General features: G+C 37.2%; 3 protein-coding genes across 3 annotated transcripts; all 3 read right to left on the bottom strand.

The window, feature by feature from the left end:
- Positions 1–5,347: 5,347 nt before the first annotated feature.
- Positions 5,348–12,198, bottom strand: si:dkey-86e18.1 (uncharacterized protein LOC557342 homolog). The gene is made up of 5 exons (XM_051139428.1): positions 12,080–12,198; positions 11,896–11,936; positions 11,730–11,804; positions 10,051–10,240; positions 5,348–9,045 (listed from the first exon to the last, which is right to left on the bottom strand). Exons 1-5 carry the CDS (start codon positions 12,144–12,146, stop codon positions 8,603–8,605), a joined length of 816 nt encoding a protein of 271 aa, XP_050995385.1. The 5' UTR covers positions 12,147–12,198; the 3' UTR covers positions 5,348–8,602.
- Positions 12,199–12,877: 679 nt separating this feature from the next.
- caiap (CARD- and ANK-containing Inflammasome Adaptor Protein) lies at positions 12,878–16,768 on the bottom strand. Its single transcript, XM_051139427.1, has 2 exons — positions 15,133–16,768; positions 12,878–13,800 (listed from the first exon to the last, which is right to left on the bottom strand). The coding sequence occupies exons 1-2, from the start codon at positions 16,522–16,524 to the stop codon at positions 12,949–12,951; spliced, it is 2,244 nt and encodes a 747-aa protein (XP_050995384.1). The 5' UTR covers positions 16,525–16,768; the 3' UTR covers positions 12,878–12,948.
- Positions 16,769–18,950: 2,182 nt separating this feature from the next.
- jun (Jun proto-oncogene, AP-1 transcription factor subunit) lies at positions 18,951–20,950 on the bottom strand. The gene is made up of 2 exons (XM_051138845.1): positions 20,740–20,950; positions 18,951–20,571 (listed from the first exon to the last, which is right to left on the bottom strand). Exon 2 carries the CDS (start codon positions 20,569–20,571, stop codon positions 19,648–19,650), a length of 924 nt encoding a protein of 307 aa, XP_050994802.1. The 5' UTR covers positions 20,740–20,950; the 3' UTR covers positions 18,951–19,647.
- Between the last annotated feature and the right edge of the window lie 1,392 nt (positions 20,951–22,342).

The following is a 22,342-nucleotide window of genomic DNA, read 5'->3' on the forward strand; positions in this document are numbered from 1 at the left end:
TTTTGGGTCCTATCATCAGTCTGCGAGGTCGCCAATACATGATATTATCATGTTAATGTATTTAATTATTTACATACTTAGTTTCATTGCCTGAAACCAGCTACAGCATTAGGCTAAAAGCAGCCTAACGTTATCAAAAAACATCATCACTGATCAGCCTAGCCTATTCTAGCACAAGTTTATGCATTTTAAAAAACACTTGCGTTATAAGCGAAGCTATCTACACTGTGTGATGAATAAATCTCTTACCACACACTGCATACGTCTGCGGCGCGTTACAGCTCCGACGCGGCAACTAGAGTAGATTGCGGTTTCGGCATGTGTTTCGACCCCCTGTACTGCACACATCTGCAGCGCTCTGTAGGGGCCACTCTAGTCAATGCTTATGATTTTTTAAAAACGAAATATCTCGTTTTGGAGTGGACTTTCAGATTGGTAAATTTAGATGTTTTTTATGCCCGAAGATACACACCACACATTGACTGAAGTTCAAAAAGTGAAAAAGCATAATGGCACCCCTTCAATGCTAAAGATACGTCAGTATTGTATGTATAGATGCTGTAAATACATCAGTATTGTATGTTTTGTAGAATCACATTTTACATAAAATACATACGAATTATCATGAGTTCACGTTGACAATACTAAGGTGCAAACATTTGCCACTAATTGCACGTAGTATAGACAGCATGTAACTAATAGTACTGCAAATAAAATGCTGCAGTTTTTACATAGCGTAAACATAATCTATCGCTATTTGCACTTAATGTAAATAGCATATTGCTAAAAAAAAGTATAGCATCTATCACTATTTGCAAAATTATATTTGCGGTTGCTTACAAAAGTTTTGCGATCTCCTAGGAAACTTGATTTGCAAAAATTGCATTTTTATGCAGTTTATATTTTAATGCTTTTGTGTTTACTTGCGAAAGTTGTGTTCTCTGTTGTGCGAAAGTATTTTTTCACACAAATACACGAAAACACCTAAAAGCGCTGTATTATGTATGTCAGACCAGTAGTTGGCAATGACACTTTGTAAAGAAACACTACCCACCTATGCACAAACCTATAGACTCAACACATGTACATGTACATGAGGTCACCATTCGTTACATAATTGGTAGCGCTAAAACTTGCACTTGGCAACACGTTTTCAAAAGTTTGCATTTTCGTTTTCCAAAATGGCTTTGTTGTGTAAATCACAAAAAGGTTTTCTGTTTTTTGTCGAAAACAGTTCCGTGTAAACTCCCCATTAGAGGCTCTGTAGTAATAAAACTGAACTGAAAATGTCCCTAAATTATTTACTTATTAATAATAATATGCATCTAGAAGTATCAAATAAAATTGTTCCATCTCACATGCTATCTAACCATTAAAAACTTTTGCTCGAGTGTTTGTAAACAGTGATGCAGCGGAAAATGAGTTTCAGTAAACCCAATCTCACATACCACTAAAAGAACAGGAGCTGCCACATGAAACGGTCTGTCTGCGCATATGAGTATGTGCGTGTGCTTTCGATCTTGCAGCATGCAATCTCAGGGGTCTGCATGAGAGAGCTTAGGGCTATGACAGTGAGGTGAATAATGTGGTTAAAACCAAGCGAGGCAGGAAAAGCCATCACCTTAACCCCCTCAACCTGCTGCATACCCTTTTGCATGTCATCAACACTAGGCCTTCCTGGAAAAATCAACCATTTTCGTCAGTAGCTTGGCCTCAATCTCATGTGTCTACTTTCATGCATCATGAAGAACGCTAACGCATTAGCACTGTAATAAATTGCACAACATGTACCTTTTGTGCTCCTTTTTTCCCAAAGTGCTCCCTTTTCCCACTGTTTTAAGTCCTCGGATATGTACTGTATCATCGTCTATTTGCATCTGAGGAGTTTCAGCTGCTGCAGTGTAAACTCCCCAACGGCGGAAACTTGCATTACCGTCATGAGCAAAAGCAAAAGTGGATCAAGTTCTGATTTAATCAGCCATTTGAGTGGAGATGCCGCAAAAAATCATCAAATGGAATATTGTGATCATATTGCACACATGATGCTGCAAAAGCCAGTAATTAAAGTATTTCCCATAAAAGTTGAGGTTTGAGGTCTGCTTTAAACAAATGCATGTAGTTATTGGGTGAAACATTTTGAATTGTTATATTATAATAAAATTTGTATATAAAAATATTACATTTTATATCTGACCTAAAAAATTACTTGAAAACTTCAAGTTTAAGTTGGTGTAATAAAAAATAAAATAAAATCAAATAAAAAAAAAAAATAAAATAAAATAAAATAAAATAATGATAAATAATAATTTTGTAAATAAAAATATATAATAATTATATGGACATGTTTTTAACAACAAATCCCACAAAGCAAAAAAAAAAAAAAAAAAAAAAAAATATATATATATATATATATATATATATATATATATATAGTATTATTAATACCAAATGCTATATGGTTTAGATTTATTCATATTTAGTTACATTAAGTTATAATATTATAGGTTGAGCTTAATATATGCATTTACAAGTATTACAAGTTAACTACATGGTTTTTACCCTGTTTTTGTAATTACTATAATAAGTACATACATGTACATGTGGAACAGGACTGTGAAATAAAGTGTGATTGAGTTTTAAAAGCAAATATAATTAATCTATTTAATTGTCAGATATAATAAGAATGTTTAAACTGTTGAAATATATATTTAAATACACGTGTCATGACCAGTCATTGCAGCATTGTGGTAAATTCAAAATGTATGCCGCAAGCAAAGCCTTTTCCAAGGCATTTCAATGTCATGAATGAAAAAAGCCAATGATTTTTTGTTGTAAATTCCGCAGGGGAAATATTTGCTTGTTTGACGACTGACGTGTGCCATAGTTGCATCAGCTTGCATCAGTTTCTTTAATTCATCTCACAGGTATGGGAAACCCTGTGTGCCGTGTAAGCAAATGTAGCCAATGGTGTTAGAAGTCACACAAAGACACTCTGAATGAGTAAGACATCACCGCTGCTGCTTGGTAACAGCAGTCTGCTCTTGCTCAGTTTCCCAGAAGTGTCGCTTGCTAAGCAGTTCTCACTGATGTACGAGGGGTTTTGGGGTCGAACCGTGGGTGCAGCACAAAGCCTCAGTTCTGTTACCAAACTGTAGGAAAAATTATGGCTTTTTTTGGTGAACACAGACATCTTTCTATCTCTCTCTGACTCAGCATTTTTGCACATACTGAACTTTAAAAAGTCTCAGTCATTTTAATAAGACCTGTTGCGGTGTGCGCATTATATAAACTCATGTCAATCTGAAACTTTGGGGTTTGTATCACAGTTCTTTTACATAAATGGTTCTGTGCATTTTTTTCAGAGATCAAAGATGATTCTCGAATTGACTTCTTAGTGCTTTAGTGATTTAAAAAAATTGGAACCGTTACATTAACGGGTTTTCAGATCAGTGTTTTGTTTTCTGTTTTCCTTAAAGCACCAGTACATGACTGATTTTGTCAAGTAAATCAAGTGAAGTGAATAAAATGTGAACTGAATGTTTGTTGTGTCACTTAAAATGTGGCATCAACCTGTAAAAAAAACCTTTGTGGCTGAAATTGAAACTTTATAGATACTGAAGATGTACTTCTTAGATAAAGCTATGCAACAGTAAACACTTCATATTTTGTTTTTGACAAGCAGTCACTAATATCCCATTCAGAATTCTACTCTAACCACACCTCAACCATTTCCGTTTTCTTTTTAACACTGCTTAACACATTCATACCTGGAATAAACTAGGTTCAGACAAATAGCATAAACTCTCAAACACAGGTAATTTAAAGCTTTCAAGTTTCACTTTCATGCAACAGATATGATATTATGAATATCAAATGTTCAATCTTAAAGAGACAGTTTGCCCAAAAATGAAAACTCATCACTTTTCTGTCATGTTACTCATCGTTCCAAACCCATAGGTTCATCTTTGAAACACAGATATTTGTAATGAAACCTAAGAGGTTTCTGTTTCTCCATTGAAAGACTGGGTAGCCAAGGCTTAAAGGAGAAGTCCATGTCCAAAACAAAGATTTACTTATAATGTACTCACCCCCTTGTCATCCAAGATGTTCATGTCTTTCATTCTACAGTCGTAAAGAAATTATGCTTTTTTAGGAAAACATTTCAGGATTTTTCCCCATATAATGGACTGATGGTGCCCCGAGTTTAAACTTCCAAAATGCAGTTTAAATGCAGCTTCAAACGATCCCAAATGCAGTTGTAATCTATCCCAGTCGAGGAAGAAGGGTCTTATCTAGTGAAACGATCGGTTATTTTCATTTTAAAAAATACAATTCACATACTTTTTAATCTCAAACGCACGTCTTGCCTTGCTCTGCTTGAACTCTGTGTATTCTGGCTAAAGACAGTTAGGGTCCAATCGTATTTTCTCCCTCAACTTCAAAAATCATTTCATAATCATCCTACAACGCTGCAGAAGTACCGACCCAGTCTTTGCAAAGTGAACATGCAAAGAAGATCAAACACCCTTAACAAAAAAGGTAAAACAGTGATATAGGACGATTTTGAAGTTGAGGGAGAACATGAGATGAGACCCTAACTGTCATGAACCGGAAAAAAACTGTCCAGGCAGAGTAAGACGAGACGAGCGTTTGGCATTAAAAAGTATAGAAATTGCATTATTTTTAAAATAACCGATTGTTACACTAGATAAGACCCTTCTTCCTCAGCTGGGATCGTTTGAAGCCGCATTTCAACTGCATTTTGTAAAATCGGGGCACCGTATCAGTCCATCATATGGAGAAAAATGTTGAAATGTTTTCCTCAAAAAACATAATTTCTTTACGACTGAAGAAAGAGAGACATGAACATCTTGGATGACAAGGGGGTGAGTACATTATATGTGAATCTTTGTTTTGGAAGTGGACTTCTCCTTTAAAGCGAACTCCGGGTAGTGAAACTTGTATGGCTTAATATAACATAAATTATGTCTCTTACTTAAATATGTAGTAGAAATTCCATGAAAGATTTACGTTATATAAAAAAATCACATCGTTTTATACATATTTTGGATTATGGGGGGCACTGTTAGTGTGATGACGTGAGCTACTGGCTACTATACAACTCTGAAAATAAAATACTTATATGATGCCACAGCCACTGAAAAAGCTTACAGGTGGTGATGGACATAAATGTAGGCTTAAACCAAATGCTGTACCATCTGTTCCCCACAAGGAGTCTAAACGCTCCCGGATATCAAGTGAAATCCGCACTGAGAAACTCCTTCAGTGGCTGTAGCATCATGACAAGCATCGCCATGTTTACCTCCTGCCAGGATGGCATCTAGCGTTTCTTGTCTCTGCCATTTGTAAGCTCTTTCAGTAGCTGTGGTCTGCTAAAAACCGCAAAGGGATCAGGGCTAAAGTATAGCAAAAGATGCAGAACAAAGACGAAGGTCTTTAGAAAAGTTTTATTCATCCACAGGCATCTTCCCATTCATTTCTCCTCTTCTTATTGCTAGTAAAAGCAGTGAAGACCTACATCCAGGGCCTGAAATTAACACTCACCACGTGCCAAATGTGGCGTTGGCGAGTATATGTAACAGTGTCATTCGCCTGTTGAAGGGTAAAACTTTTACGAATTATAACAATGCAATGTAGTAAGAACAACAGCCAGTTTTTAAGGAGATCTGCTGTTTCTGACGTATGCCAATAAAATAAACTTTTCAGAAGACAAGATCATCAAGATTAACTGTTTGTCATAAGCGACAAGAGCAAATTAAATAATAGGATACATATGGGCTGATAAGGTCAGAGCAGTGTGATGGCTAGCTTGTCCCTAGACTTGGTCTTAATAAGTTTTACCTCAGAAGATATTGCTGCTTCATTTCAGAAGATTATCTTTTCCCTTCTTTATTCTTCCGAGAATGTGGCGACACATACCTGGGGTTATGCCACCTCAATGGCATAACCCCAGAAAGTCATAAAGGTCATGGCGGTTCTCGGCGTTAGCGAGAGTGTGTGTTCTACTAACAATGAATCAAAGAGAGACTGGCTTGTATTTGATACTGCGACCAACGCCTGTTTCACACATACTCTGTTTGCAGTGCGTATGCAGTCCATGCACTTTACATATGCGGTGCAGAAGCAGCACGGGCTCATTGTACTTTTACACAGGACGCGTTTGCAGCCCGCTGTTAATCTGAAGCCATTTAACACAAACACAACATCCATTACTTTGATTTCAAATTCAAATGTTGTTACTAAAAATGCTTTTTTAGCATTGTGATCCACTTTTATCACAGTACAGTAATACTATCGTTCATAAACATATTCACGTAATAAATATAAACAATGTATCATTCAATGCATTTGACTTCTAGATTTGTAAGTTGCTCAAGCAAATGTAAATACAGTCAGAAAAGTATGATGGCTAATTTAGGCTATATATTTTTGTACGAGACATCATTTACATTATATTAACCCATACAAGTCTTAATACCCTTTAAAGGGTTCCCTTCAAAGGTTATAAAGGCGTCGAAAAAAATTAATCCGTATCAATTGAGCAGTTTAATCAAGGTTGTCTGAAGTTAATTTAGTCTTTTATTTGCATATACAGCACCTACATATTGCAAATCCCATATAATAAACAGACTTTTGTGTGTCACATGCTAAAACAAACCTCAGTGGTTCTTGTGTGTGCAAATTAAATCTGTTCATCAGTAAAACTACTTAAATTAAGCCGGTTGATTCCGGCTTTAGTTACCTGGACTTTCAAAGGAGAGACAGAAATCTTTCAGATTTAATAAAAATATCCTCATTGGTGTTTTCAAAGATTATCCCAAGTCTTATGGGTTTGGAACGACATGAGGGTGAATAAATACGACAGCGTTTTAGTGCCTACATTTTTTTTAATCTAAAATTATGAGATTAAAGTTGTAATGTTTTGAAAATAATGTTGAAATTACGAGAATATTCTCGAAACATTTCAACTTTATTCTTAAAACATTTAGACTTTTAAGTTGAAATGTTTCAAGAAAAAGTCAAAATTATGAGAATAAAGTCGAAATGTTTCGAGAATAGTCAAAATGTTTTGAGAATAAAGCCGAAATGTTTCAAGAATAAAGTTGAAATGTTTCGAGAATAGTCAAAATTATGAGCATAAAGTTGAAATGTTTCAAGAATTAAAGTCGAAATTATGAGAATAAAGTCTAAATGTTTCAAGAATAAAATCAAAGTTATGAGAATAAAATCAGAATGTTTTCAGAATAAAGTCAGAATATTTTGAGAATAAAGTCTAAATGTTTCGAGAATGAAGTCAAAATTATGAGAATAAAGTAAGAATGTTTTGAGATTAAAGTCGAAATGTTTCGAGAATAAAGGCGAAATTCTGAGAATAAAGTTGAAATGTTTCGAGAATAAAGTCGAAATTATGAGAATAAAGTCAAAATTATGAGGATGAAGTCAAAATGTTTCAAGAATAAAGTCGAAATTATGAAAATAAAGTCAAATTGTTTCGAGAATAAAGTTGAAATGATTTGAGAATAAATTCAAAATTACAAGAATTAAATCACAGCAATTAAAGTTGTAATATTTTGAGAGTATAGCCTGTGCATACAAATGGCCCAGACTGGGAGCACCGGGTGAAGTTGAGAGGCCACCAGAATTTATTTTTATTTATATAACGCCATAATACATGTGGCGTTATTAACAGAAATCATACCATATGTTATATTGGCAGGGACAGTATGCTTAATATTTCATGACTTCGCCTGCATTCATTAGGCCTATTTTTAGTGCACCAGCCACCCAGTAACAGCAATAAGCTTTGTGCTTTTGGTACTTTTAAAATAAAACAAAGTCTCAGCTTTCAAAATCTGTCAGTTTTATAGCAAAATACAATGTGTCTTACAATAATGTGTTTTTCACGTTTAATGTGGTACGACACATCGCTGTATTCATGTGAATCAGTAATGAAACTGTTTTCTTTGTGAAGATTCCACCACCTACTCCACAAAAACGTCTGTGGCATCCAATCTTTCATTCCTCACATGTATTTAATTAAAAACAACAATGAAACATTCTAAAGATTTAAGTGGACTCCAGCTCATTAATATAAGTTATATTGTTGTCTCTTCTTAAGGTGTGTAAGTGACTGTTCACAAGATGTTTTATTCACGGTATAATACAGTAAATGACCAAAAATAATATTTACTATTTATGTGCAACAGAATATTTTAACTTTAATCTCGTAATTGCTTCAAATTAATTCTCGTAATTTTGATTTAATTCTCAAAGTATTTTGACACTATTCTCGAAACACTTCTACTTTATTTTAATAATTTTTACTGTATTCTCGAAACATTTTGATTTTATTTTTAGAATTTTGACTTTATGCTCAGAATATTTCGCCTTTTTTTTTATTTATTTATTTTTTTAGCTTTTTTTTCTTGCCACTAAAACGCTGTCGTAAGTAAATGACGATTTTAATTTTTGGGTGAACTATCCCTTTAAATGTGCATAAACGTGTATTTCACAGAAAACACAAAATAATCACCTAATCATAATGATATTTTATCATTTAACAAACTGAATTTCACTTGCGTTATATCTCCTCATCTGAGGATGACGAATAGCAGCCGAGTCCCAATAAATGTTCAGTTTTATTCTGGCCTGTTTCAGCACTGGATTGCTTACGTGTTGATTCTTTTGCTGTGGTCTGTGCTAGCGGAAGGCTGTGGAGGTTGGGCAGGCCAGTGAGCAGCACTCGTGTCAGTGTACCGGTGTCCTGCTGCTGGCCGGCAAGAGCCACACGTGAACTGGCCACCGCCACAGCGAGTCGGGACTGATCGAAGCATAGAGGGAGGTCCTGGTTTGGAGGGTCGAAAGCTTGGGTGGTAGCACGAGCTAATGGGGTGGGTAGCTCTCGAATATTAGTGTGAGATGTGTGGTTTCCTGCTTCCTCTCGGTTGGTGTTCTCATTAACATCCTCTTGTTCTCTGCTGGGGCTGCTGGGGCCGCTTGGGCTGTGGAGGCGCAGTTTTTTAGCTAAGAAAAAGAAAAACAGGATGACTACATTTATACGCATCATCATTTTTCATATTTAGGTTTATATTTTAGCTGTATTAAGGTCTACATTAATTCTGATGTTTACATGATTTATACGATCCACAGCTGCTTAAATATGCCTGCGTACACAATCTGCATATGTAATGACATCACACTGTTGTGACAAATGTAGGCCATGACGTTTCTTTTAAAGGAATACTCCACCCAAAAATAAAAATTTGCTGATTTATTCAACCTCAGGCCATCCATGGTGTAAATGAGTTGGTTTCTTTATCACATCAGATTTGGGGAAATTTAGCATTACACCACTTGCTCACCAACGGATCCTCTGCAGTGAATGGGTGCCGTCAGAATGAGAGTCCAAACGGTTCATTAAAAACATTAATCCACATGACTCCAGTCCATCAATTAACATTTTTAATTTCAAACAAGCCCTCTATCCATAACATTTCTTTCTCCAGCAAAAAGGAAGTGCTCTCGTCTGAATCAGGAGAGAAATATGCAAAGATCAAGCACTGTTTATTAGCGAAAACAATCTAAATCAGCTCTAAACGAACATGTTGGTGGATTTTGATGTGAGAGGACAACTGGAAATGGACTTGTCCACTAAAAGAAGTGTTATTATGCATTACAGACTCATATTTTAGACAGAAGCAACAGTTTAAAGTTAAAACGTGATGGATTTGTTTCTTACACTGCTTTACACTTCACAAGATGTTAAGCGTCATGTGGATTACTTGTGATGTTTTTATCAGCTGTTTGGACTCTCATTCTGACAGCACCCATTCACTGCAGAGGTTGCATTGGTGAGCAAGTGCAAAATTTCTCCAAATTTGTCGAAGAAAAAAACTCTCGTACATTTCAGATGGCCTAAGGGTGAGTAATTTTTTGACAAATTTTTATTTTTTGGGGTAAACTATTCCTTTAAACCGGCAATGTCAGCACTGTGAAACAAAGACTGGTGCTATAATTCCATAAACTGACAGGTGTTTTGATTGCTGTCTGGATCCTGCCTCCTTTTGGCATATGCTCGAGGTTCCCAAGGCTTGTGTTTGCAGGTAGGGTCCAGGGAGCGTAGTTTCTTTAGGTAGCGTTTGTATTCGACCTCTAGTTCCTCAATATGTCGACGGAACTCATCTATCTTCCTCTCTGGGTAGTGAGATAACTGCGACTGCTGCAAAATACAGATGCAAAGATGTAACTATTTGCAACTATCATCAGCAATCAATACATAGATAAAAGTCTTCTTTTACCCAAATATGTGAGATTCGTGACCAAAGATCAGTATCAAGAACTGAGGTTGTTTTGTTCATATTTACTCACAAGTTTCATCTAGTACAATTGACACAGTACAGATATATGCTGTAGTTTATGTCTTCTAGCATGACCCAGATGATGGCATCCTGCTGGTTTAACTGCAAAGCTTATTGCCATGCCAGGACTTACCCTCTTATCTGGCCATCATAGGTCACACATACAATATGCCTGAATCTGAATCTGAATCTGATCAAGTCTTAGCTTGGTTTCTCAGCCTGACCAACTAAAAAGGGCCCCAAACCCTTCAAAACCAGCCAACATACCCACCTGACCAAGGTGGGAGACAAGCATATACGACTCTCATAGTTGTTTTGTATTAAAAATGATTAGGAATTATGATTTAATTAGTAAATATGAATGCATGTTATTATTTAATGTAATGTACGTTATGTTACAGTGGTTGGAAGTTGTAATGCTACCTCTGCAATAAAGCTAGACTTCATTTAATTTAAATAAAGTACATAATGAGGACAATGGTTCTTTTGCTTATCATGGATACAGAAAAAAAACAGTAATATTGTGATATATTATTACAATAAAAAAAAAAAACTTTCTATTTTAATATACTGTAAAATTTATTTATGTGATGCAAATCTGAATTTTCATCATTACTCCAGTCTTCAGTGTCATTCTTCAGAAATCATATTAACAATATGCTGATTTATTATCAAAGTTGGAAACAGCTATGTTGCTTAATATTTTGTTTGGAACCTGTGATTCTTTACCATCACTTTTTATTAACGAAACACATCCTTGCTGAATAAATGTATTAATTTCTTTAAAAAAATAAATAAATAAAAATACTGACCCCAAACATTTGACCAGTAGCGTATATTATTACTTTTTTTTTTTTTTTAATAAATGCTGTTCTTTTTTTCCATCAAAGAATCCTGAAAAAGGTATCACAGTTTCCAAAAAAAAAAAAAAAAAAAAAAGCAGCAAAAATGGTTTCTAATATTATTAATAAACCAGTATATTACAACGAGTTATGAATGATCATATGACACTGAAGACTGAAGTAACAAAGCTGAAAATTCAGCTTTGCATCACAGGCATAAATTGTGTTTTAAAGTATATAAAAATAGTAAACCATCATGTTAAACAGCAATAATATTTCATAACATAATACTATTTTATCTGTATTTTTCATCAAATAAATGCAACTTTTATGAGCATAAGAGACTTATTTAAAAAAAAAAAAAAAACATTAAAAGTCTTTCTGATCCCAAACATTTATAAGGCATCTATTTTTGTGCTTTTCAAAGTGTAGTTTTGTCCGATTTAGTGTATTCGCCAACAGATGGTAGTATTTTCCTACTTTTCCGTGTTGACGGTATGATCAGTACCTGTAGATAGTACTCTATCTCCTTCTTGATGCTCGGCATCCACTTTTTCACTGCTGCCACCGAGTTTAACGTCGCCTGCGTGTCAAAAGGTTACAACGTTGTCATTTATGGCAAGCGGGCTCATTGAAATGCCAAAAGATGTATGGCAACGAAAGAGATTTCTTACAAGCTTTGGCCTTGACACGTGAACATCTTGTAAGCGACCCTCTGGAAACAGAACACACATGCATTATGCAAACTGACCACGTGCAAAACAATGGGAGAAAACTGTGGCTTACACAGATATAGCGATTGCATTTTACGTCGTTTCACGTTAAGGCCAATTAACCTGGCGTAAATGCGTCTCATACCCTCTCTCTCTTTTTGGAGCCACAGCCGATTCAATTTTCCAAGCTGTTTCTCTTCGTTTCTCGCCATTCCTGAAGCATTTCCGTCAACACGCGGTCACGTGACACGGGTGGACAGACGGTCACATGACACGGTATTTCAACCTACGTCAATCTTTTAACCCCATATGTGTAAAAATATTACGTTTATATCAGTTTTATAATGTTTAGTTGCCACAACAACCGTTTAAGTAACTATTTTAAAGTTAAGTTAACCGTTTTAAGTCAAACATACGATTACGCAAACGTGCGTTTTCTCTCAAACTGGCGTTTTTGGGTTTCAACGAAACCATCTTAAAGTAGAATACTTTAATGAATTCTGTCCTCAAAACTTACATTTCTAGGCATGAATGGATTAATCTTAAGTAGTTTTTGTAGGCAAGACTTGTGTCAAAGAAATGTTTCTTCTATAAAGCAATATACACTGAGTTTTAGAGCAAAAAGTGACTAGCTAGCTAGCGCCGATAACCCATATTTAACGCTACATCCGTTTTTCTACTATTTTGTATGTTTATCTAATCTCAGAAACTAAATTCCCGATGTATTTTAGATGCTGTTAATATACGAAGTTCCTAAATGCTGTGTTTGAGTGACACCTGGAGACGAAACTATGAATTGCTTTATTAGATCAATGATAAGTATCTATTATTTACATTACTACAATTACTATTACTTTTACATTACTACAGTAAAGTGTTACGTTATATTGTACATTATCCTAATTAAGACAGTTTCTGTTGTACTTCAAACGTAGTGTTTGTAAAATTAGTCTAATGATGCAGAAACGTAGACGTTGCTATAAACATATTTAAGATGCTATTGTATGTTTAGTTTTATTTCACAAGGAACATCTTCTTCTTTAGCAGGGTGCTTATGTTCTGGTGAGCCGGTGTGTCCGCTGCCTCTGCCACCTGAAGAGCTGTTTTATTCACATTATTAGTTGCCTGTAGTTTCGCTCGTTCTCCATTTGTCCAGTTTATTAGTCTCTGTACAGTTCCAACATGCCCGTCCCGGCAAGCGCAGTGCAGCGGTGTATCTTTATTGTTATCCAGAGAGTTGATCTTGGCACCATTCTGCAGTAAAATGCCCACCAGCAGCTCATGACCATGTTCTGCAGCTAAATGCAGAGGAGTCCTCCTCCACACGTTCTTATCATCCACAATCTTGCTCTTACCAGATGCAAGAAGAACGCCAGCTGCTCGCTCCTTCCCGTTTCGAGCAGCGTAATGGAGAGGAGAGCAGCCATCCATGTCCTTCGCTCCGGCTTTTGCTTTACCGGCCAGCAGCGCTGAAACTGCCTTAGTGTGTCCCTCCATTGCAGCCAGGTGCAGTGGGGTCTTCTTCTCTTTTTCAGTGGCATTGGCGTCGCTCCCAGCAGTGAGCAGTAACCGTATGACGCCCACTTGACCCTGGGTTGCCGCCCAGTGCAGGGCTGTTCTTCCCTGTTTGTCTTTGAGATGGATGTCAGCCTTGCCCTCCAGCATTTGGGCGACTGCTTCAGTGTGGCCGCTCTGGCAGGCGAGGTGGAGGGCTGTGAACCCATCCTGGGTGACTGAGTTAATCTGAGCCCCCACACGCAACAACAGTGCCATTAATGCTGGCTGGTTATGTAATGCACTTAGATGGAGAGGGGTCTGATCTTTAGGGCCGCTGATGTTGGGGTCTATGCCCTTGTCCAACAATATCTGGGGTAGGACAGAAGATTTCAGATTTCTTATTAAAATATCTCATAACATGTAGGTTTACTGTCCAAAAGGGTCATCATTCGTCTCATTCTCTATTTCAAGTTTTTTGATGCAGGGTGATGACAAAAAATATGGTGGCATAAGCTTTCATCACCCATAAATCCTGCATGTATTTTTCCCATATAGATAATGTTTACATACTCCCCTGCTAAAGGACCCAAACTATAAAGGGAGCTGTATAAATTCATAAATAAAACACCTTAAAAATCTGTGAATTTATAAAAAAATATTTATATATGTGATATTATAAACAACAATTATCTGGAAAATGTTGCTGCATATTTTCACCTGCTAAGTAATAATAGATGTATAAACATAAATTATCAGTATGAAATATATATATACTTATTACTTTTATTTAACTAACTAACTAACTAACTTTTGCATTAAATTATTTAATCAATATAAAGTTAACTCTGGCAGCCATACATTTTTTTTTTATAAATATTAATAATAATATTAAATAATGATAATTATATATATTGTGTACATTGTATGATCTATTTTTCCTCTAAAACTAACTAAATGTTGCATTAATTTATTTAATTGATATATAGTTAACTCTGGCAGGCTTAAAAATACTTTTTTTTTTATAACTAATGATAATAAAATTATTTAAAATAATAAAATAATGATATAATTACCAGATTACCATAATTACCAGAAAGCAAAATGAAATAGTAAATATTAAAATGCAATATATATATATATATATATATATATATATATATACATTAAAAAAAAATCAAATCAGTATCTATATCTAATTTATCAAAATCAAAAACTAACTACCTAACTAACTAACTATTGCATTAAATTATTTCAATAATAAAAAATGAACTCTCATAGCCCTAAAAATACTGTTCTTTTTTATAAATAATAATAATAATAATAATAATAATCAAATTTATTAAAATCAAAAACTAAAAACACTAAAAAATATAATAAAATAATTGTATTAAATAAAATAAAGATCATAATTCATTAAACAATTAATAAAATGAAAAAAAGTTATCATAATTGAAACTGTGTTAAATATTAAAAATATATATACATTTAAAAAAACAGTATCTATATCAAATTTATCAAAATAATAAAAAACTAACTAAATATTGCATTAAATTATTTCATTAATATGAATATATATATATATATATATATATATATAATTGGTTACTAGTTGTGAACAACCAGTGGATGATAAATTATTATTTTAGATATGATAAAACATTTATTTATTTAAAATGCACTTTTAAAAAAAAAGTAATTCACCTGTGCAATTTGCATACTCCCACTTTGGATAGCCAGATGAAGACCAGAAATCTGGTTTGGCAGTCTCTCATCCAGCTTTGCTTTTTTTGACACCAGCACTTTGAAGGCTTCAGCATTTCCCAGCTCTGCGGCAAGAAGCATAGGTGTATATCCAAGCTCATTACAACAGTTAACATCCGCACCATGATTAATAAGCGCAGCCACGACCTCGTCCAAGTTCCTCTGTACTGCTTTAAAAAGAGCAGAGGTGATCTCATTCTGAGACATGGACTTGTGAACATACGGCAAAAACAGAGACAACAGAGACTTCCTGTTCAGCTCAAAAGCAGCATCCACGATCACAGAGTCCACCTGGGCCCCGGCCTTCAACAGCACGGCAGCGGTTTTCTCATTTCCATGCCGAACGGCATGATAGAGAGCCGTCTTCCTTTGACCATCTCTTGTATCTACTAAAGCGCCGTTACGCAGAAGAACCTCTGCCAGTGTCGCGTCATCCTCAATAGCTGCCATGTGCAAAACTGTTGTTTGATTCTTGAAGCTTTTTTTCTCTTCATGCACAAGAGCTTTGACTGTACTCTCATGTCCATTTTGAGCAGCCAGATGCAAAGGAGTCTTTGACTTAAGATCGGTAGCATGAATGTCCGCACCAGCCTTCGCAAGGGCCAGAGCAACAGCAGTATGGCCTCGTTCTGCAGCTCTGTGCAGGGCTGTACACCCCTCACTGTCCTTCAAGTTCAGTTTCGCCCTTTGTCTGAGCAGAAAATACACAATTGCCTCCTTACCATGTTCAGCAGCAAGATGTAGCAGAGTATCAGTGGACGAGCCAGCAGTATTGACATCCAAACCTCTGAGAAGCTCTTGGAGAAGATATAGATCACCTGAGGATATGGCTTTGAGAATAGCATCATGTTCATTTTCAGATTTGTGGATTTGTTCTGTTGAAGTTGTAGCCTTATTCGTTATAGGCTTTGGTTGGATTTTTTCAGGAGTGAGTTCCTTGTTGGATTTTAAGTATTTGACAAGACCTTGTTTGTCCTTCTCCAGCAGATATCCTATCAGCTGTCTCCGAGCATCTTTAATGCCATCGTTAACCCCACCTACATACATTCTCATGTGCTGGTAAAGGTCAGGTTCCACTCGTTTCAGACAAGGGTAGAAGAAGATACGGCAGGCGCGCTCTCCTCTTGAGATTAAGATGTTTAGCATCCTGGAGTTCTTTTCTTCTCGCACAGAGATGCTGGACATCAGCGCTCGGCTGTCGGGTTGGAGAACGCCATTTGAAATGAGAAGATCCAGCAAATCTTCTGTATTCAAAATGCCACTCACCAGCTCGTTTTTCTTCGTCCGGATTACTTCGATCGCGTACGGATTGGTAAAGCTGGTTGAACCCATGTCAGCCTCTGAAGAAAAGCAGTGAGCTTCTGAAAACTAAACAAAAGCATGACAAAGCAGAGCTGTTTCTGAAAGAACTTCTTTCTCTACGTCTTTATCACTAAGAACAAACTGTCTCTTAGCAACAAGATGTAAACAAAAGTAAAAATCAGCATTAGAATTTGTAACTTCCTGACAGAAATGATTAATATTTAAAACCACAAAGCAATAGAACGCACACTGGTGATCTGTTCTGGTAACTGAAACATTTTTTGATAAAATGCACCTGCTGCAAATGAATAGTCAGTTTCTCTGTTTAGATGTCCTGCCTCATCTAATATTATAAGAAACTTATACTACATGGATACTGTAACCATGACACTGTCTTTTGTATTTGAGTTTATAGTGTTAGAACAATGCCTGCACAGTTTTTCAGATATTACCACTTGTGAAAAAAAGAAGTGAGCTTAACTGTTTAATATGCAATTATAATATACTTTACACTTTATGATTTATTAAATAAAAGGCCACGAAAGTGTACCTAAAGTACACTTTTAAAATATTTTTTTTTTTAATAATTTTTGTGACTTTAACAAAGTGCACTTATTTTAATGTGTTTTCTAAAATACAAAAGCACTTGATTATACTTTTAATTGAAGTGTGCTAGCTGATACTATATTTAATAAATATATTTTAAATGCACTAAATTACAACGTCATCATTACAAGTATTTAACTACAAATATATTTACTTAGTCATGCTTATACGGGACAAAAAAAAAAACACTCCAAAGTTCAGCTAATTGCATTTAATAGAAATTACTATTCATTTTCAATTAGCCAGTTGCATTTAACATGCCAATTATGTGCTATTTATGCAGAAAATGGCATATTTTGAAGTGTTATTAATGCTATAAATGATAGTTTAAATGACACTTCAAATATTGTTCAAGGACAAAAATGAATCCTTGTCATATTGAACGTATTAATGTCAAATTAAAACTCATTAACTCATTAAAACTCATTATGATGTTGACATCTTAAAAGAGAACATCTACTGTCTTTAATATAGCTTTAGGTTTGTTAAACCAATATGTGCATTACGACATGACATTGTTTAACATGTTTGTACTGTAAATAGTACAAAGCAGGTCTCTTTTCGGTCATTTTTCTCATATGTTCTGCATTCTAGTAATGTCCTTGCTTTACTTTGCGTTATTGTTTTTTGATAATGCGCCGGGTCAATGATCAATCCCTCGTTCCCAAAACTAAAAGTGCACTAAAGGTCTGCCTGTCAGTCTTATGGAGATTAGTCTGAGGCGAGGAGTTCCTCTTCCCGTAATACACACCCACTAGTTCAGATGACGTAGGTCTTCCGACCGCGCGTTTGCCTAATATGGATAGGTAGGTGCCGGTTTTCCGGTATGATGTCATCGTTTGCCAAGTTTGGGCAGTGAAATAAGAGGATCTCAAAGATGCTAAATATTAATCTGTGTTGGTGACCTGAATGTGAAATTAGAGTTGCACTTGCCTCTTTTGTGTATGGTGACAAATAAGCAAACGGATGATAGAGGTTTGTGATCATAGGTGCGATTTGAAAAACATTTATTATGTATTCGTCTAACAGAGAGATTATGATCGTTTTATGCATGTATATTACAGTCATTAATGTAATATACTTCCTTTTTTTAGATATTTTAGGTAAAAGTGGGAACATAAACGCTGAAATATTTCACCCTCTGTATTGTGTTCAGTTGAAAGAAGATTGTTTGTTTTGAGCATTTAGTCAAGCAGAAGTTCTCAGTCTCTGAAAATCCCCTTAACTACTCTGAGCAGAATCCAAGAAACTGAAATCACAATAGAAACTCGTCATCTATCCAAGTGGCTGCTCCAGATTGACCGAAAGCAAGCCGACGGCTCCCTCTGCTGGTGCAAAGAGGATTGCTGCTGAAAATCACGTTTACTGAACACCTTTGTAGGCAAATATGCACGAACCCATAGAGAGCTTTATATTTTTCAGTTGACACAGTGATGAGCCCCTGATTAAGGGATTGCATACTTTGTTTTAACAATTTACTACTACATTGTATAATGATGATTTGTTAATTGCAGTGTTATTAGACCTTAAAGTTAAGTGAGTGATTTTTCTGTTGGAATATTTTTATAATTTAAGTCGCTGTAATTATATTTAAAAAGACTGGACTTAACATTTCAAACTGATTTAGAATACATACTGTCATATTTATTAGGCTACTATTGAATGAGTGTTATGGGTTTAGTTATTGTTGTTTTTTTCTTCTTTTTACATCCCCTCTCTGCTTGTATATTCAATCCAGTACGTGGATTTTGCCAAACAAGCAGTCTCTCCCAAAACATGTTACTACAAGTTTGTCCTGGTGAACTCACACACACACACACATCCGAGCTCCATTAAGACAACAGAGACAGTTTTTCGTTTCACATACTTTATTACAGTTCATAAATATTGATTAGTTTCTGAGGTGCTCAGAAAACAAACATAAAAAATTATATTGTACTTTACTTACAAATGGTAAACTTAAGTACTCCTGGTTGATCTTATTTACAAATAACAATGAGTGAAACCTCATTAATGAACTTTTTCAGAAAAAAGAAACTGCTGAAGTTGGACTAACTCAAAGAAAAAGTCAATTCCATTCAGTTTAAGAACAAAAAAAGATACAATATGTAACTCAGAAGTCAGGCAGCTTTTATCAAAAGTTTAAGCGGACACAACTTCCTGCTTGGTGAGCCAGACAATTTATATCCCTATTGTACGGTAGTCATGTCCCCTGCTTTACTCCTATAATACTGAGTGCTCCGTTGAAGGGTATAGGTCCATGCACAACCTGGTCGAAGTGAACAAGGATAAGTCTCTTTTTCTCGTCAGAAAGTAAAACGTGTAACAGAGTGAGTCTCATGCCCTCTGTCGCTGTCGGACCGAGTTCGTGAAGTTTTGCACTCCCCAAAAAGTCCAGTCAGAACATCCTTTTACGGCACAGGGCCGGCCGGACGGTCCCGGTCCCAGCGGGCTAATGCCAGCAGTCGTGCCGGCTCGCAGACATGTAGCCCCTGAAGTTTGTCTCTTGCGTCTATTTAAGTGAACTCAAATGTCCTTCGGTTCTTTTCAGAACGTCTGCAGCTGTTGCGTCAACATAAGCTGGCAGCCGCTGTTGACGTGGTTCATGACTTTCTGCTTGAGCTGGGCCACTTGCTCGCGTAGCATGTTGGCGGTGGACGCCAGCTCGGAGTTCTGGGACTTCAGGGTCTTGACTTTATCCTCCAGCCGGGAGATCCGCTCCAGTTTCCTCTTCCGGCATTTGGACGCGGCGATTCGGTTCCTCATGCGCTTTCGCTCGGCTTTAATCCGCTCCTGGCTCTCCATGTCGATGGGGGAGAGAGGCGGGGTCTCGCCGGGCATCTCGGGCACCGTCTGGGGCTCCTCTTTCAGCGCCTGAAGCCTCGGGTGCTGGACGGGCAGCTGCGTGTTCACGGTGTGCTGCGGCGGGGCGCTCGTGTAGTTCATCGCGGGGTTCGCGGTGCTGATGGCGGGGTTGAAAGTGTTCAGGTCCGCGTACACGGGCGGGTCGGAGCGCATGGACGAACTGTACACCGCGCCACCTGCCATGGAGGACACGGGTGCCATGCTGTTGTTAATAGTCGTCTGGGGAGCCGAGGTGACGTTGGGCATGTGCTGGTGGTGCAGCTCGGCCAGTGCCCTCACGAAGCCCTCCGCGAAGCCCTCCTGCTCGTCCGTCACGTTCTTGGGACACAGAAACTGGGTCGGAGTCGGCGTCGTAGTGATCAGGCCGTTGCTGGACTGGATGATGAGCCGCTCCAACTCCGGCGAAGCCAGTTTGAGCAGTCCCACGTCGGGGGAGGTGAGGATGTCGCTGGCTTTGGCCCGCAGGTGCGGCTTCAGGTTGCCGGCTGGGTCGGTCAGATTCAGCGTCATGTTGTGTTTCAGTGCCTTGTGGTTGTATCCAAAAGTAGCGCTGTCATGCTGAGAGAAAGCGCTGTTTAGAGAGTCATCGTAGAAAGTAGTTTCCATCTTGGTAGACATAGAAGAGAAAACGAAACTTTTTAGTTCAAAAGTTGCCTTTCACAAACGCAAGCGGCTAAAGCACTGTCCGCTTTCAGAAACAAGCGCCGCGCTCTCAGAGACAAAAGCGAGAGGGCTCGCAAAGTTCGTAAACTCCCCGTCCCGCGAGAAACTTACTGCGTAAAAGTTATCGCCCAGCGTCCCGAACTCTGCTGCTTCTCGCGGACCGAGCGCTCTCCCACCTCCGTTCAGCTCAAGGATGCCAGTGGACAAACAGCGCTGAGCCGAAAAGTTTTTCTTGTTTATTTTAGCTCAAGTGGTGTTGCCTAGATGTTTCACTGTGGCGAGATCTGTATACTCTGAGCTTCTCCAGCGTGGAGGCAAACCTTATCTGCTACCGCTGCCCCACTAAAAATAGCAATGATGTCATGCGCGCAGTCTCTTATTGGCTGGAGGCGATTTACTGGGCGTTTCCAACTTCAGATAAGGCGCGTTGCCTAGACGACCACCCAGAAGATTCTTCTTCTCGCGGTGGCTGATGGGATGAGGTAATGCTGTAAGTCGAAGAAGCGGTGCATTGTGGGATTACGTATTGTTTTTGAATATCTGGTTACCCGCTTAGCTGTTTTAGACCGTGGCAGTGGCGGGATACAAAGAAGCTGAGTTCTGTAAAACGTGCTACTTTTACAACTCAAACTTTCAGTTTAATAGACGTGACGGCGTTTGTTTGGGAAGAAGAGGCAGCAGGCAGAGGGAGTGCGTGCGTTTGAGAGTTGGGCAATTTCACTCGTGAGTTTCACAAGACACAGCCGCGCGTCCCGTAATAACGTGTTGTAAACTCTCAGGATGACCGGACGAGTTTTGATACAAATGGGAGTTTAAACAGGTTAACATACACTCCGTGGCGCGAAGAAACAGGGCAATAGTCTAGTGTTTTACGGCAAAGTGCATTTGCTCCGTCAGCCAATGGTTTTGAAAAGGGGCGTGTCTTATTGTGGAGTGACAGCGTGCCACAAGGTCCATCGGCCGTCTCCGTGACAGTCCCTAGAGATCCTCTCAAAAGTACATACACCCGTGTGAAACGTCACTCTGTTCAAACCACAACCGCAAACTAATCGAATTCAACGTGACAATAGCTAAGTGACATTAAAGAAAGATTTGTTTCACTTTGGCATATTTTCACTTGGTTTTCATGACTTTTAGACGTATGCAAAGATGTAATTACACTTTTATTTACAGTTAATGTTGTGAATGAGCTTTTTCGGTTTGTTTGTAGCTATAATTGTTGCTGTAAACAATATTACGTAAAGCAAGTCTGATTATGACATTTTATGTAGGAAAAACACGAACAACAAAAGCAGTGTGAGCGATAGTACATGGATAAAACAAGCACAAGATCGTTTTCAGTAACCACCAGGACTTGTCGATGGTCTCTGACACGTTTCACTTTGTTGCGACAGATCAAGTGCCCGAGCACGTAAACATGACATTAAGTGTCACTCGATACAAATTATGAACTTTAATAAACAGACTATAATTGTTCTCTGTATTTTAACACAAACTGTATTTATTTTGTCCAAATATACGACGTTCAATGTTGAATCAGTGTTGATGTTCATTTAATCTGATATTATTTCTGTTCAAATTAAACAATAATCAATTTAGTTAGAATGTAATTCTTTAGTTTAGTGAATTGCCCACAGTGTGTTTAGAACAAATCTAAGATATACAAATAACATTAGTATAGGCTACATAACAATATGCATCATTATGATGATGA

Source organism: Labeo rohita, chromosome 20 (assembly GCF_022985175.1).
Source record: "Labeo rohita strain BAU-BD-2019 chromosome 20, IGBB_LRoh.1.0, whole genome shotgun sequence".
Classification (NCBI taxonomy): domain Eukaryota; kingdom Metazoa; phylum Chordata; class Actinopteri; order Cypriniformes; family Cyprinidae; genus Labeo; species Labeo rohita.